At 44.4% G+C, this 18380-nt stretch overlaps 1 protein-coding gene across 3 annotated transcripts in view; it reads right to left on the bottom strand.

Moving 5' to 3' along the window:
* Positions 1-3051: 3051 nt before the first annotated feature.
* The window catches only part of TMEM171 (transmembrane protein 171), a 42184-nt gene continuing 26855 nt past the window's right edge, over positions 3052-18380 (bottom strand). For all 3 annotated transcript variants that reach the window (XM_056552427.1, XM_056552428.1, XM_056552430.1), the window contains 2 exons: positions 11690-11819; positions 3052-4868 (listed from right to left, as the gene is read on the bottom strand). In XM_056552427.1, coding sequence (XP_056408402.1) covers positions 4643-4868; positions 11690-11819 — 356 coding nt within the window. In that variant the 3' untranslated portion in view covers positions 3052-4642. The remainder of the gene's footprint in view (positions 4869-11689; positions 11820-18380) is intronic.

The raw sequence follows: 18380 nt of genomic DNA, 5'->3' as shown, positions 1-18380 counted from the left end.
CTGTGTTATCTTTTCTTTTCTTCTTCATCTGGTCCAGACACAAGGACTTCTTCCAGCTCCATCTTCTCTGCAGAGTCTGACACCCGGACATCATAGGTTCTCACTCTGTCAGTAGATCCTCATCCTCTGTATGAAGACAATAATCATTATTATTCTGCTAAATACTGTACCCCCTGAATATAATACTTCCACACACTGTATCCCCTGAATATAAAACTAGCATTCACTGTACCCCCTGCATACAATACTGCCACCCACTGTACCCCCCGAATATAATCCTGCCACCCACTGTACCCCCTGAATATAATCCTGCCACCCACTGTACCCCCTGAATATAATACTGCAACATACAGTACATACACACACACACACACACACACACACCATTCATACATACAGTACACACACACACACACATCATAGACATGCCGCCTCCGCCCCCCCCCCACACATGCATAATACATACACATCATATATACACCAGCCGCCTCCAGTCCCCCCCGCATAATACATCTCCACACATCATACATCTTGTTTACACACATCTATCATTCATACACACACTTCATTCATACATACAGTACAGACACACACACACACACACATCATACTTATAGTGCATTCACACACACAAACACACACACACACACACGCTGCCTCTGGACCCCAAATTCTATGATCACCTCATGAACAAGCAGATACCATTATTCAGGATGGCTGAACGTCTGCAGCCCACAAGTTCCCCCCCACCCCACCCCACAAATTCAATAAATTTTCTGCTGCAGATTTGCTGTGGTAGATTTTGCTACCCATTGAAGTCAATGGGCAGCAAAATCTGCTGAAGCAAATCTGCAGCAAAAATACACACATGTGAATGCACCCTTAGGGTACGGTCACATGTAACAGATTAGTAGTGTATGTTACTCTGCTGATCCGTCAATGACCTGACCCTATAGTGTGCCTCCAGCTGTTTTCCCCCTTGTCCTGCTTACAGCAGCAATCTGCCGCTATGAGCCGCTCCATGATGTTTCAGAGTACACAGCATGCGCCCACAGTGACTCGCAGGTCCCTGTGTGGCTGCTTGTTAGTGGCAGATTGCTGTTGAGAGCAGCACACGGGGGGGGGGGGGGGACAACAGGAGGCACTCTATAGAGTCAAGTCATCGGCGGATCTGCAGCGTAAAATGCAACCCTACCCTAATGTTAATCTGTACAGGATGATTTCTGATGAGAGGTTTCGACAATATATATTTTTTTCTCTAACTTAAAGGAGTACTCCAGGATGCAAAAATTGTCATTCAGACTGCCGGCAGTAAAATAATAAATATATATACCTGCTGTGCTCCCCAGGTGCCTCCAGTAACCCGCTCCGGCCTCCGCTGCGATCCTTTTCCTGGTTGCCGGTGGTCGGTGAGTCACACTGCCGCTCAGCCTATCGCCGGCCAAGGTGGAACTTCGCTGCAGCCGGTGATTGCCTGAGTGCAGTATGACTCACCGACCTCCGGCAACCAGGAAAAGGATCGCAGCGGAGGCCGGAGCGGGATATTAGAGGCACCTGGGGAGCGACCGCATATTATTTTACTGCCGGCAGTCTGAATGACAATTTTTGCATCCTGGAGTACTCCTTTAAAACATTTACTGTAAGCCAGTGTTTTCCAACCATGGCACCTCCAACTGTTGCAAAACTACAACTCCCAGCATGCCCAGATACAGCCTTTGGCTTTCCGGGTATGCTGGGAGTTTTAGTTTTGCAACTGCAGGAGACACAAAACTACAAATCCCAGCTTGCCCAAACAACCTTTGGCTGTCCAGGCATGCTGAGAGTTGTAGTTTTACAACAGCTGAAGGCACCATGGTTGGAAAACACTGGTTTCTGACGTCAGAGGATGTCACTATGCGCAACTACTATGAAGTGAGCGCAGGAGTTCCTACGCTGACTTCATAGCCATGCCATAAATGAACGGCGTTTATAATTGCACATTTATAATGCGCAGAGTATACTCCTACCGGGCGGGATAGCGGGGTCCGCTAGCCGGAGGGAAGGGAAGCGTCCTGCAGGCGGCCATGCATAAGGGTCCTACAGGTGGCCGCCCATATGGATGAGCGGGCAGTCACTGCGGAAGGAGAGAGGCAGGGTTTCCTGTTGGCGCCGTATGCGCCCTGCCCCTCTTCCTCCACTCACTCAATGCGGCGGAAAGGCAGGGGTGGGATAGTCAATCAGGTCCCACCCCAGGTCCTCCTCATGTTGACTCCTGGACGGACAGGTCTGGTAGCAGCGGCTGTCATACTGATTAATTAACATGATGGCGGTGCCAGCCATCATGTGATTGTGGCAAGGGCCCCCCTGGCTAAGGGGCCCAGTCGCCATAGCGACCGTTGCGACCTCTATAGCTACGCCACTCCCCCAGCCCTTCTTTGGCCAAGCTGAAGAATTTTGAAATCATGCAGTTCTGTCTGAACAATTCCTTGTTTCCTACAATTTTACTACCTTTCCAGCATTTAAACACCTTGTAAAATCTCAAGACAATGATGAATACAGGTAAATAATATCAACCATTGCACTCATTACGGACGTCTGCTTTATTTAAACAGCTTTCTTTGCATTTTTTTAAAAAATATTTGTTACAGATTTTGTTCAATAAATAGCTGCACAGGAATAAGACATTTAAAAAAAAAAAAAGTCACAAACATAATTTAGAAGGTGTTAAAGACACTTGGATTCCTGACACTTTCCTGCATAAAGTGTAGGATAAAAAAATAAAAAAAAAGACTATAAAGCTAATACATTTGATTCAGAAACGATCATTAGTTTACATAAAGGAATGATAAAAAATTGTGATTTAAAGGGGTACTCCGGTGGAACTTTTTTTTTAATGAACTGGTGCCAAGAAGTTAAACAGATTTGGAAATGACTTCTACTTAAAAATATTTACCCTTCCAGTACTTATTAGCAGCTGTATGCTACAGAGGAAATTATTTTCTTTTTGAATTTCTTTTTTGTCTTGTCCACAGTGCTCTCTGCTGACACCTCTGTCCGTGTTAGGAACTGTCCAGAGGAGCATATATTTGCTATGGGGATTTTCTCCTGCTCTGGACAGTTTCTGATACAGGCATCAGGTGTCAGTAGAGAGCACACTGTGGACAAGACAAAAAAGAAATTCAAAAAGTAAAGAATTTACTCTGTAGCATATAGCTGCTAATAAGTACTGGAAGGGTAAAGGAAAAAAATAAAAAAAATAAAAAAGTATTCCACCGGAGTACCCCTTTAACTCTAAGCTTTTAATAAATTTACTTTCTGCCATAAGAACGTTGTCCAGATACTGGACATAAAAGAACACACAAGACAATGTGGATAAAACTAATGGTCTTTGCCCAGGATTAGAAAAACATGGCTACATTGTTCCAGAAACAGCACCGCATCTGTCAATGGGTCAAGCTGGCCTGAGATGCAGTAACACCCACATAACCTGTGGGCAGGTGTGGTATTGTTTTCAGAAGAAGACAGCCAAGTTTGCCTATAAAAAGTAGTGTCAAGAAAAAACTGAGTAGGGACAAACAGTACAGACATATATAAAGGGTTTGTCAGGGGACAGAAAAAGTCTGTTCTCCCTCACTTCTGCCCTCTGCATGACAAGAGGGGAGGTGGGTGCCAGTTGCTATCAACATGTACAAGTAAAACCACAGCCATTCGCGGTCTAATGGCTGGACGATCTCATCGCAACATCACTTATTATGGCCACTTACACACGCCCCCTCTTGTCTGAGTGAAATAAGGCGTCGGGAAGCAGAAGAGAAGACACCTTTTCTGCTTCCCAGACAAACCTTTTAATGAATATTGCCCCTTCAGGCTCTAGGTCTAATGGAGTATTCTGGCTTTATACATCTTATCCCCTATCCAAATATCCAGCTTTATACATCTTATCCCCGATCTCGGTGCAGCCCCCTGCCACGGCCCCAGTGACGTCATGCCACGCCCCTCCATTCATGTCTATGGGAGGGGGCGTGGTGTAACTAGGGGGCGTGGCCTTGACATCACATCCCCGTCTAGGACACCGTGCCCAGCACAGAATGTAGGGGGCTGCACAGCAGCTCCCCAGCAGTGGGACCCCTCCGATCACACATCTTATCCCCTATCCTTTGGATAGGGGACAAGATGTATAAAGGGGAATACCCCTTTAATACAATGTAGTCACTTTTCCTTAAGTAGTCCTAAGTTTGCCTGGGAAAGGGCATGTGAACTTGGGCTTCATGGTGACATATAGAGTTCCCATTGAGCTTGTATGCACTCCATGTGCTGTAACATGGTGCCATATAATGGACTTATTTTCCTTTAGAAGCAATTATTTAAGTGAAAATAATAATTGCTCTGTAGTATAGCATACAATGGAACAAGGTCCAATCTTTATCTGTCACACCCATAGATCGCTGTCTGTACAATTTGCATGGAGCTGTAATGCGCCGGTAGTCATGAGGTGTGAAAAGGTTTCATAGATCAATAGGAGCATTTGGCTTTATGTAAAGTTTGTCTGACTACATCCCCCAAGGCAGTTCCCCACTGAAGTGGATGTGACATCTGCCAGGATGTCAGTTGTTTTTTTTTTACATAATAGTTATTTTTCTCGTCAAACATTTTCCATTTCATCCTAGTTGTTTTCGGATACAGGATTGGATGGAGATTCTGCTGAGTCTCTTGGAGTATTGGGTGATGACGTAGAGGGTTCAGGTAAAGCAGATTCTTTTTCTTCATATTTTGGTGGAGGGTCTGATGCAAAATACACATTGGAATAACATTCATTGGAGTAACTTGGCAATGGAATGGTGTATACTGTACATTCTTGGTCTGCAATATTGCTTCCATCATTTTGCCCCCTGCAGAAAAAATAAAAAAAGTATGTTTTTTAAGGGTTTAAAGAGCATCAAGGTCAGATAGGTGTCATTGAAATCATCCAGACATAGCGATAGGTCCTGGTGCTGAGACCCCCACTGATCCCTTAAAGGTAGAGGCAAAAGCAGTCAGCAAAGCACTGGGCCAGTTAGCAGTTTACAGATATATAGAAAGTTCATGAAACTGTCTTTAAATGTGTGCACAGCATATTGGGCTTCCTATGAAGAGATAAACAAGTGTGAAGTGGAAAAGAATGGGCACACCGCTAAGCTAGGTACATCTGCCTAATTGTAGCAGTCACTGAGGTTTTAAAGGGGTACGCCACTGGCCAGCATTCGGAAGTAAAAGTTCCGAATGCTGTTTTCGCACTGCGGGGGTCGGTCACGCCCCTTGTGACATCACGACCACGCCCCCTCAATGCAAGTCTGTGGGAGGGGGCGTGACGCCCTTCACACCCCCTATCATAGATTTGCATTGAGGGGGCAAGCCATGATGTCACGAGGGGAGTGGTCGACCCCCCGCAACATGAAAACAGCGTTCGGAGAAATTACTTCCGAACACTGGCCAGTGGAGTACCCCTTTATAAGCCCCACCATCTTTTTTTAAATTAACAATTGTTTCCCTTTAATCCAAATGTGTAATGACATGGTATAGAAACATAGAACATGTCAGTAGCACAGAGGTTAAGAAATGACAAGCTCAGAGTCCTGTCTACAAATGCTTACAGTTTAGGTAATAAAATCAATGAACTTGGGTCAATAATGGCATCTGAGAATGTAGATTTAGTGGCTGTTACTGAGACAGGGTTTAATGAACGTAATGACTGGGACATAACCATACCAGGATACTCTTCATACAGAAGAGACAGAGAAGGCAAGAAAGGAGGCGGAGTGGCCCTGTATGTGAAAGATAGCATAAAATCTAACCTAATACAAGTTAGTGAGGCAACCATAGAGTCAGTTTGGGTTACGTTGCAGTTTGGTCATCAGACAGTAACTCGCGTAGGTGTGATATATAGACCACCTGGCCAATTTAAAGAATTAGATAATCTAGTAGGAAATAGCTAAAATAACAACCATACAACCACAGTAGGATGACCTAATCGGGACAGACCCTACATTATATATGCCTCGCCTGGGCTACCGCTAAGCCAATAAATTGTGGGCATGTAGGATCCAACTATTCCCTGCATAAAAGGATGGAGTGCATCACCACAATGGAGGCAGCCACTTCCCCCACATTCAATGCAAAAAAAAAAAAAAAAGGTCAGTATATCCAAAAGAACTATTCTAATTATACAGGTGCATGTTGCCATAGCTGAAATACAAGCACAAAAATATTATACATAAATTTGGTTCTTAGCATACCATTAGATCAAATAGTGTGTGTAACCCCCCACGATTTCACCAATTTGCTTTTTTGTATTGGAATGGCCCAGAATTTATAGTGCTAGCTGTGCCCAAAAGGCATGTCTATAATGTAGGGTCCATACTTGTGGGGGTTATGTTACCATGGTGGGAGAATACACACTATTGGATCCAATGGTATACTAAGAACCTCCATTTGTCCTATAGCAGTATTTCAATTCAATTTATTCATATTATACATATAACTTGTAGCGTGCTACTGTAATTTGTATTTTAAGCCATGAAAGCATACACCTGCATATTTATTACAGTTCTTTTGGATGTGCTGACCATTTATATATTTTTTTATAAAGATTTTTTTTTATGACAGTAACACTTTAACCTCTTAAGGACCCAGCCATTTTACACCTTAGGACCCGGCCATTTTTTGAACATCTGACCACTGTCACTTTAAACATTAATAACTCTGGAATGCTTTTAGTTATCATTCTGATTCAGAGATCGTTTTTTTGTGACATATTCTACTTTAACATAGTGGTAAAAAAAAAATTGTAACTTGCATCCTTTCTTGGTGAAAAATTTGAACATTTTATGAAAAATGTGAAAATTTTGCATTTTTCTAACTTTTAAGCTCTCTGCTTGTAAGGAAAAGGGATATTCAAAATATTTTAATTTTTTTTTCACATATACAATATGTCTACTTTATGTTTGCATCATAAAATTGACAAGTTTTTACTTTTGGAAGACACCAGAGGGCTTCAAAGTTCAGCAGCAATTTTCCAATTTTTCACAAAATTTCCAAACTCACTATTTTTCAGGGACCAGTTCAGGTGTTTCACAGGAATAGCAGGAAAGTGAAGGAGAAAATTCACAATCTTCATTTTTTTACACTCGCATGTTCTTGTAGACCCAATTTTTGAATTTTTACGAGGGGTAAAAGGAGAAAATGTATATTCATATTTGTAGCCCAATTTCTCTTGAGTAAGCACATACCTCATATGTCTATGTAAAGTGTTCGGTGGGCGCAGTAGAGGGCTCAGAACCGAAGGAGTGACAAGGGGATTTTGGAGAGTACGTTTTTCTGAAATGGTTTTTGGGGGGCATGCTGCATTTAGGAAGCCCCTATGGTGCCAGAACAGCAAAAAAAAAAAAAAAAAACACATGCCATACCATTTTGGAAACAAGACCCCTTGAGGAACGTAACAAGGAATTAAGTGAGCCTTAATACCCCACAGGTGTTTCACGACTTTTGCATCCGTTAAAAAAAAAAAAAAAAAAAAAAAATTTCACTAAAATGTGTGTTTCCCCCCAAATTTCACATTTTTGCAAGGGTTAATAGCAAAAAAATACCCCCCAAAATTTGAAACCCCATCTCTTCTGAGTATGGAGGTACCCCATAAGTTGACCTGAAGTGCACTACGGGCGAACTACAATGCTCAGAAGAGAAGGAGTCATATTTGGCTTTTTGAGAGCAAATTTTGCTCGGGGGGGCATGTCGCATTTAGGAAGCCCCTATGGTGCCAGGAAAGCAAAATAACCCCCACATGGCATATCATTTTTGACACTAGACCCCTTGAGGAACGTAACAAGGGGTACAGTGAGCATTGACCTCCCCCCCCCCTCCCCCCACTGGTGTCTGTCAGATCTTTGGAACAATGGGCTGTACAAAATTTTTAATTTGCGCAGCCCACTGTTCCAAAGATCTGTCAGACACCAGTGGGGTGTAACCTCATTACATTCCGTGAGGGGTGTAGTTTCCGAAATAGGGTCACATGTGGGGTTTTGGTTTTTTGCGTTTGTCAAAACCGCTGTAACAAACAGCCACCCCTGTGCAAATCACCTCAAATGTACATGGCGCACTCTCCCTTCTGGGCCTTATTGTGCGCCCCCAGAGCACTTTGCACCCACATATGTGGTATCTCCGTAGTCGGGAGAAATTGCATTACAAATTTATTTATTTTTTTTCCCCTTTTACCTCTTGTCAAAATGAAAAGTATAGGGCAACACCAGCATGTTAGTGTAAACTATTTATTTTTTTACACTAACATGCTGGTGTAGACCCCAACTTCACATTTTCATAAGGGGTGAAAGGAGAAAAAGCCCCCCAAAATTTGTTAGGCAATTTCTCCCGAGTACGGCGATACCCCATATGTGGCCCTAAACTGTTGCCTTGAAATACGACAGGGCTCCAAAGTGAGAGCGCCATGCGCATTTGAGGCCTAAATTAGGGATTTGCATAGGGGTGGACATAGGGGTATTCTACGCCAGTGATTCCCAAACAGGGTGCCTCCAGCTGTTGCAAAACTCCCAGCATGCTTGGACAGTCAACGGCTGTCCAGCAATACTGGGAGTTGTTGTTTTGCAACAGCTGGAGGCTCCATTTTGGAAACAGTGGCGTACCAGACGTTTTTCATTTTTATTGGGGAGGGAGGGGGGCTGTGTAGGGGTGTGTGTATATGTAGTGTTTTTTACTTTTTATTTTGTGTTAGTGTAGTGTAGTGTTTTTAGGGTACAGTCACACGGGCCGGGGGTTACAGCGAGTTTCCCGCTGCGAGTTTGAGCTGCCGCGCAAAATTAGCTGCATCGCAAACTTGCAGCCTGATACTCACTGTAAGCCCCCTGCCCATGTGAATGTACCCTGTACATTCTCAGGGGGGGGACCTCCAGCTGTTGCAAAACTACAACTCCCAGCATGCACAGTCTATCAGTGCATGCTGGTAGTTATAGTTTTGCAACAGCTGGAGGCACACGGGTTGGGAAACACTGAGTTAGGAAACAGACAATGTTTCCCAACCAGTGTGCCTCCAGCTGTTGCAAAACCACAACTCCCAAACATTCTCAGGCATGCTGGGAGTAGTAGTTCGGCAACATATTTAGAGCCAGATGTTGCCGAACTACAACTCCCAGCATGCTTGGAGTTGTAGTTTTGCAACATCTGGAGGACTACAGTTTGCAGACCACTAATACAGTGGTTCTCAATCTGTGCCCTTCCAGATGTTGCAAAACTACAACTCCCAGTATGCCAAAACTGTCCAGGCATGCTGGGAGTTGTAGTTCCTCAACATCTGAAGGGCCAGATGTTACAGAACTACAACTCCCTGCATGCCTGGACAGTAAGGGCATGCTGAGGATGTGTAGCTTTGCAACATCTGGAAGGGCACAGTGGTCTCCAAACTGTGGACCCCCAGATGTTGCAAAACTGCAACTCCCAGCATGCCCAGACGCCAAGGGCTGTCTGGGCATGCTGGGAGTTGTAGTTTACAGGGTCCCATTACAGTAATGCATGTCGCTTTACGGCGACGTGCATTGCTGTAAAGGGCCCGACCGCGGCTGAAGATCAACTCACCTGTCGCCGCCGCCGCCATCTTCCTCGCCGAGATCCGGGTCTTCAGGGACGAGGTAAGTACCGGGGCCGGTCCCCAGCACTCCCTCGTCCCCCGCCGCGTCTTCCGGTCTTCCTCCCATCCTCTCCGGACTTCCAGGGGCCGGGCAGGGTGGGAGGAAGTAACCGCCCCCCTCCCCTCCTGCGATTGGTCGGTTAACTAACCGACGGATCGCAGGGTATAGGAGGAGGTGGCCGGTTTGCCACCTCGCTCCTATTCTTTAGCATGGTCCTGGCTGTCTGTGACAGCCGGGAATATGCGAAATTACCGGGAGGTCGGGTCCCAGAGACCCGATCAGCCCGGTATCGCCGCAGATCGCAAGGGCGATTTCCCTTGCGATTTGCGGCGATCGCCGACATGGGGGGCCTACATGGCCCCCCTCGGCGTTTGCCCTGGATGCCTGCTGAAGGATTTCAGCAGGCATCCAGTTCCGATCTCTGCCCGGCGTGCGGCAGAGACCGGAAAACGCCAGGGCGTATGGATACGCCCTGGGTCCTTAAGGCCCAGGGTGTGAGGGCGTATCCATACGCCCTGGGTCCTTAAGAGGTTAAAGGGGTTATCCAGGAAAAAAAACTTTTTTTTTATAAATCAACTGGCTCCAGAAAGTTAAGCAGATTTGTAAATTACTTCTATTAAAAAATCTTAATCTTTTCAGTACTTATGAGCTTCTGAAGTTAAGGCTGTTCTTTTCTGTCTAAGTCCTCTCTGATGAAACGTGTCTCGGGAACCGCCCAGTTTAGAAGCAAATCCCCATAGCAAACCTCTTCTAAACTGGGCGGTTCCCGAGACAGGTGTCATCAGAGAGCATTTAGACAGAAAAGAACAACCTTAACTTCAGAAGCTCATAAGTACTGAAAGGATTAAGATTTTGTCATAGAAGTAATTTACAAATCTGTTTAACTTTCTGGAGCCAGTTGATATATAAAAAAAATATTTTTTTCCTGGATAACCCCTTTTAGCTAGCTTTTATGTTGCCTATATGGTGCTGTGAGCTTATCAGTAGGTTATAAAACTTTGACAGAGACAAATAAAAGAACATTTCATATGACCACAGTAAAGATATAATTGAATTTCTGTGTTGTTTTTTTCAGATGGTACCCCTAATCCAACAGGAGTATTGTTAACTTATCCCGAAAACTATACAGCTACTGTATTAAGTCACTGATCCCAAACCTTTGGCTCTCCAGTTGTTGCAGCTCCACTGTATCTGTTGGAGTTGTGGAGAGCCAGGTTGGACATCACTGTACAGTGGTCCCTCAAGGACGACCATTGTAGGTTGAAACCATCGTATGTTGAGACCATAACTCTATGGAAACCTGGTAATTGGTTCTGAAGCCCCAAAATGTCGTCCAAAAATAGGAAAAAGTGAGGATTTAAGATAAATAAGTAGATAACTAATACAGATAAAGCAAATCCTTACATATAAAAGTAAGAAAGATCTGCTGGGAGCTGTAATCACTGTATATTTCAGTGATTCCCAAAGAGGGTGCCTCCAGCTGTTGCAAAACTACAACTCCCAGCATGCCCGGACAGCCGTAGGCTGTCCGGGCATGCTGGGAGTTGTAGTTTTGCAACAGCTGGAGGCACCCTCTTTGGGAAACACTGGTCTAAGTAGAGGACAGGAGCTTCTTCAGGGTCCTGTACAGAACACGCAATGTACTAAAAATAGTAAAATGAATCCGCCCTCACCTGGTGTCCTAAGGAGCAGCTAACCCTGGTACAGGTAAAGAGTACAGAACATGTAATACCTTCCTGTACTGTAGGGGGCGCTACCAGACACCAGTCAGTGCATGCACTTTAGGAATACAGGGGTTTTACCAGTGAAATGCCCATTCTGATTGGTCGGTTCTTCCAGCCATTGACTTGATTCGCAGATTCCACAGCATTGTATGTTGAGTCTGGTTTCAAGTTACAATGGTCCAGAAAAGACCATTGTATGTTGAAACTATTGTATGTTGAGGCCATTGGAAGCTGAGGGATCACTGTACTATATCATATGAAGTCAGTCATGATACAGTCATCAATTTTGCAAAAATAAATAATAATAATGCCTACCTCATGTTAAAAATACTGTTGTAGGAGGGTGGATTACCATCCCTGGTTGGCCCAACTGAACCAGCTACTTGTGATAAAGGATCCTCAAAATAAGGAGGTGGCGGTGATGGGAATATTATAACAGTATCACCTGTAAAGCACAAATGGCATTATTACAGAGAGCAACAGCAAGAATGTACTAAATATTACAAATCTAGCTGTAGCCTAAGATAAAGTATACGTTCCATTATCAACTAGCATTCCTATTCAAGTCAGAACTTCTCTGCTGATTAAATTCATATTTCTATTTCATTTTTTTTCATTTAAAAAAACAAAACAACCTTGGCCATTTTGAAGACATAAACTTTGTTCCTGTATAGTCACTACACCAGGGTGTGTGCTTTATAGCAGCCGAAATGAAAAAAAGCGAATTGACAGAAAGGTCATAGGCTTTTATAGTCTCCAGGAAGTGATAAAGTACAGCCCATCCCTAAACTAACTGCTGAGCACCATTAGTTAGGAGAAAATACGAGTTTAAAAAAAAAAAAAAAAAAAAAACGTATTCAATATGCATTAAACCCATATGTTCAATTCATATAGTGATAACCTAATATATTGTAATCAGTACCAATAATAGAAGTAGTCATGTAAAACTGCATGTGTCAATTGTTACGCCGAGCGCTCCGGGTCCCTGCTCCTCCCCGGAGCGCTCGCGGCGTTCTTCTGTGTGCAGCGCCCCGATCAGACCCGCTGACCGGGAGCGCTGCACTGTTATCACCGGCGGGGATGCGATCCGAGTAGCGGGACGCGACCGCCTGCGGGTCGCATCCCAATCTCCTCACCTGCCCGTCCTTCTGCTGTTCTGTCCCAGCGCGTGTGACCCCGCTCTCTAGGGGGTGCGCGCGCCGGCTCTCTGAAATTTAAAGGGCCAGTGCACCATTAATTGGTGCCTGGCCCAATCAGTATCTACACCTGCTAACACATAAAAACCCACTTCCCCTTCCTGTCCTTGCCGGATCTTGTTGCCTTAGTGCCCTGTGAAAGCGTTTAGTGTGTTCCCAAGCCTGTGTACCCAGACCTTCTGCTGTTGCCCCTGACTAAGACTCTTGCTGCCTACCCTGACCTTCTGCTACGTCCGACCTTGCTCTTGCCTTGTCCTTGTGTACCGCGCCTGTCTCAGCTGTCAGGTGGGGTTGAGTTGCTATTGGGTGGAACGACCTGGGGGTTAACTGCCGCTGCAAGTCCATCCCGCTTTGCGGCGGGCTCTCGTGAAAACCAGTAACCCCTTAGACTCCGTTCCCCTGGTACGGCCCACGTCATCACCCCACTGACACAGAGGATCCACCTCCAGTGTCCTCTCCACATACCAGTCCGGATGCTGACATTAATGCATCCCAGACCAACAAACATTAACAAATTTATATCTTCAACACTCTCCTGGGTAAATAGGTCTGAAACTTACCCCAAAACATAGATAAATATATCAAATGAGATCAGCAAATAAATCCCAAGTCCAGGTTATAACAAGTGGGGACTTTCTGGTGTAGTAGTCAGTCAATACTGTGGAAAGTCCGCGAGGATCCCTATCTGCAGCAGACAGTAGGGTAGTGGATGGTTTGGCAACTAGTCTAGCCCTGAACTTGTACCCCAACCCTTGCCCCTACATGCCCATCCAACGGCCCTGGGCACTACAGTAAATTGTCATTCTAAGTCTTATTTCACACTGCCGTTAGGACACGGCAGTTTGGCGGCCGTTGGGTGTGTCGGGGAGCATAGCAGGAGAAAAAAAATACAGCTTGAACCAACTTTTTCTCCCGCTGCAAAATAACGGAGCCCGACAGACCCCATTATAATAAATGGGATTGATCAGGAACCGGTATTGCCTTCTGTGCCCCATCCCAATAATGGCTGTTAAAGGCTGAAAAAAAAAAAAAAAAAGACTAACAGCAGTTTAACACCTTAAGGACAATTTTAGTTTTTGCACTTTCGTTTTTTCCTCCTCACCTTCTCAAAATCATAACTTTTTAAATTTTGCACCTACAGGCTCAATTGTATTTTTTTTTTTATGACGTCACTATTATCTTTATAACAATCTGCGGGGGGAAAAACATTTGCGGGGTGAAATAAAAAAAATGTTAAATGCCATTTTGCAATTTTTAGGGCTTCTGTTTCTACACAGTGCACTTTTCGGTAAGAATTACACCTTTTCTTTATTCTGTAGGTTCCTACGGTCACAAGGATACCCAATTGATCAAGTGTTTTTTTTTTTTAACTACTTAAAAAATCATAACTACATGCATCAAAATAAGTATGTTTAAAATTGTCATCTTCTGACCCCTATAACTTTTTTATTTTTCCGCATATGGGGGCGGTATAGGGGCTAATTTTTTGCGCTGTGGTCTGTAGTTTTTATTGGCACCATTTTTGTTTTAATGGGACTTTTTGATTGCTTTTTCTTTATTTTTTTATGGATTATTAAGTGACCAAAAATGCACAATTTTGGGCTTTGGTATTTTTTTTACATGTATGCCATGGACCATACAATTTAGCTAATATTATATTTTAATAGTTCAGACATTTACAGACGCGGCATTACCACATGATTATTTTTAATTTTTATTACATTATTTTATTTAAAAAAATGGGAAATGGGGGGTGAATTTAACTTTTATTAGGGGAGGGGCTAATTCACATTTATTAACTTCGTTCGGACGGTGAGTAGGCAGCTGATCAGGACATCGCAATTTCGTCCCGATAGTCCCGATCAGTTCCGCTGAGCTGCCAGGATGCTTTCAGTTTCATTTTAGATGCCGCGATCAACTTTGTTTGCGGCGTTTAAAGGGGTTAATGCCGGGCATCGGCCCGATCGGTGATGCCCGACATTAACCCTGGGTCCTGGCTACTGATAGCAGTCGGGACCCACAGGGTTTAACCCACGTTCAACCCGTAAGAGTTTTTAAGGACTCGGACGCAAGGGTGTACCTGTACGCCCTGCGTTCTTAACAGGTTAAGGACATGGGCACAACGGAAGTGTGAAAGTTCCCCATAAATTTACATCACAGGATTCCTCAGGAGGTAGTAGTCTGATTTAAAAAAACACAAAAAAAAACAGCTGGATCTGGTATACCCAATAACTTGTACCAGCCTGACTAGATTGAGTACTGGTTATTGATATAGCATGCATTTCAAGATTGTAATTAGGGGATGATAAAGTATGGTACCTGATGGATGGGTTGTATGAGAGTGCAGTCTATCCCCCAGAGACTGGGGGCAATGCCTTATCTGTGTATATACTGTTACCCTACCTCATCTAGGCCTCCAGCAGTACAGCCTTTGGCTGTCCAGGCATGCTGGAAGCTGTAGTTTTGCAACAGCTGGAGGCAACTTGGTTCATAAACACTGTTCTATACACATGGGCGCTCTAGGTGTATAGGGGGAGATTTATCAAAACCTGTCCAGAGAAAAGTCACTGAGTTGCCCATAGCAACCAATCAGATCGCTTCTTTCATTTTTCAGAGACGTTTTCAGAAATGAAAGAAACCCTCTTCAGCAACTTTTCCTCTGAACAGGTTTTGATAAATCTCCCTCAAACTAAACCCAAATATTGAACCTAAAGCTGCTGCATACACAGGTGTGTTGTCCCAGTACAGGACATGGTCCTGTACTACACTTAGGCCCTGTCAGGTTGAGTCCCTCGGTGACCTGGGGGCTCTCCTGCAGCGTCTCCCCTGCTGTTATTATAGTGTTATTTAATGTAATAGGATTAGTGTCAGTATGTCAATGTATAGTCAGTATAAAGGACCTTTGGAGGACTCCAGCAAATGTCTAAAGGACCTGTGAAATGCTTCATGTTATGTTTATGTTATCACATGTTACCCAGAGGGAACCAGTTTAACACATGACCCGCAGCTTGACCAATGGGCTTTGGCTCATCCCCACTCTATATAAGGGGGCGGCCATTACAATTCTCTCTTTTACCATCATCACTTTACTGAGACCAGCAAACACCAGAGATCTCAGTGCTAGTGTCCAGTACCTGGAAGGCCTCAAGTCTTCAGTCATTCCAGTAAGTTAAGTCTATGTCTGCTGTCACTATCTACAGTCTATTCAAGCCTCAAGTCAATTACCGAATGTCTATTACAAGTATAATTGGTCCCAGCAAGCTGCAAGGTCCATCTGTGTTCCCGGCAACCTCTCTGGGATTCTGGCCTAGCTGTGAAGAGAATAAAACCTATCTGACCTCAGTAAAGCCTCTATTAAACCATAACCTGGTTGTGGACTCTTTTACTGACTAGCTATTGGAATAGCGGAGATACTGTTTGGGTGGTTACGGTACCCAAAAACCATTCTGGCGTCACAATCATTAGGGGTTAATAACACCTTGCCCCTGGGGTTAATACCATCCACCTATACCGCTACACTCCATGGTCCCGCCATCACCGTGGGTCACCACACAGGGTTGGGTTGAAATCATTATTTGCTAGGTTTCATTTTTGTAAACCCACCAGCCCCACAATTTTCACTATAGAGGCTATGATCAGCTTTAATCACGGCATCTATAGTGTAATGGCGATCATCAGTATAATCGCTGATGTCCACCATTATCAGTGAGTCCCCGGCTGCTGAGTTCCTTCAAAGTAAATGGAACCAAGCTGTAATACCATGCACCACCTGAGGACAGGGGGGATTCTGTTTTTAGAAGAAATTAGCTCTGTTTTTCTCTTTCTGAATAACCACTTTAACAGTCTCTGCTATGTGTAAATATACCTAAACCAGATAAGCATTCTCTGTGTAATATCAAACACCATGAATAACAGGAGAAAGATCGTAGGATATCACATAACTACGATACAACTTCATAGGTGAGCCGTAGATTTAAAGACAGAGGACGTTCGGAAAAAGTTTTCTTGATCTAATATGATAGAATCCATGGCACTAAACAGACCGCGCTCAAGCTACAGCAATGCCCACGTACATGAGTTGTTACTCACCTCTTCTTCCAGCGCTGAGCAGCCACAGCTCTAGCAGATTGTTCATTCCCAGTTGGTCAGCAATTAGACATCCGGGACAAAGCCTGGGCAGGTGAGGCGGCCGCGGAGAGGGGGAGGGGGGGTGGGGGGGTTAATGAAATGACACAGTTGGAAGGGAGGGTAATGTAATGTAATGACACGGGGAGGAGGGGGGCTAATGTAATGACACAGGGGGGAGAAGGGTAATGAAATGGCTAAGGTGATGGGGGTGGGTTATTGAAATGGCTGAGGGGAGGGGGTTAAGGAAAATGGCACAGGGGGATTGTGGGGAGGGTAATTAAATGTAACAGCACAAGGGAATTAGAGAGGGTAATTAAAATGGCACAGGGGGATGAAGGGGAATGAAAATGAAATGGCTCAGGGGAGGAGGGGGTTAATGAAATGGCACAAGGGGATTGGGGGGGTAGTTAAAATGGCACAGCACAGGGGGATCAGAGGGGGAGTAATTAAAATTGCACTGGAGGGGGGGGGGATTGTGAATGAAATGGCATAGGGGGGTAATTGAAATGGCATAGGGGGATCAGAGTGGGCCACCTAAATTCCCCATCCCCCTGTGTGCACCTGTGTATTAGATAGTTGTGCTGACTATTTTTCTTTTGCTATGCAAGTTAGGGGGAATGGCACCCTCTGTAGCCATGCTCCCTGTTCACAGGAGTTTTTTTTTTTTTTAATATTAATAGTGGATCCTGCATGTCACCCAGTCAGAGGCTATATGCCCAGCAGAGGTCAGTGAAATGAGTGTTAGGGTCCCATCCGAAATGAGGCCACCTCCGCGTGGTGGATGGGGGGGGGGCCACGTTTTGATATAAATGTGCGCTAAGAGCCTCCATGTTTTGACCAAGAATGCTGCTGCAACCCTCTTTTTTTGTATACTATGCATGCGCTCCATGATGCTGAGAAAGCCTACATACACACATATTTATACTAAACACTGAACAAAGCCGTTATTATAGAGATACACTGTATACAATACAGCCTGGAATGTCGGCCACAAAAGAGATACTGTCCATACATGTGGATGCCAGGAATAAGTACAACCTGCCTTACGACATGCAATGCAAACTAAGGAAAACATTCCTAACATGTATCCAGAACAGACAGGTACAGGCATGTAAAAGCAAGATGTGATGTCAGCAAATCGGCAATCCTTTATCAGATCTCTCATACGATACACTAGAGAACATTTCAGCTCAATACACAAGCAATGTGATGAAAACAAATTAAACACATTTATTATCCAAAGAGGTATATACAACATTAATACATTGTAAGGATGTTCCCTTTAAAAAGGGATATTCCGTTCCCCCGGAACAAAATGTTCCGAACGCTGGGTGTGGGCTGAGGGGGGTTGTGTTGTCACAGCCACGTCTCTTGTGATGCAACAACACGCCCCCTCGATACAAGTCTATGGGAGGGGGCGTGGTGTCCACCACGCCCCCTCCTATAGACTTGTATTGAGGGGGCGTGGTGTGACGTCAGGAAAAAAAAATTTCGAATGCTGGGGCAGCGGAATACCCCTTTAGTACACAAGCATTTTCCAAGCAGTGTGATGGAAATAAAATCTGTCGGTAGTTTTATTCTGCCTGAACCAATGGGAGCATGTAACAATGACAGGAACCCATGTCAGTGTCATTTTGTTTCGCTCTGACTGTGCCGTTTCAAAGAACTTTAGTTGTAACTTC

Source organism: Hyla sarda, chromosome 1 (assembly GCF_029499605.1).
Source record: "Hyla sarda isolate aHylSar1 chromosome 1, aHylSar1.hap1, whole genome shotgun sequence".
Classification (NCBI taxonomy): Eukaryota; Metazoa; Chordata; class Amphibia; order Anura; family Hylidae; genus Hyla; species Hyla sarda.
The sequence above is the reverse complement of the archived record's forward strand: the minus strand, read 5'-3'. Positions and strand labels throughout refer to the sequence as shown.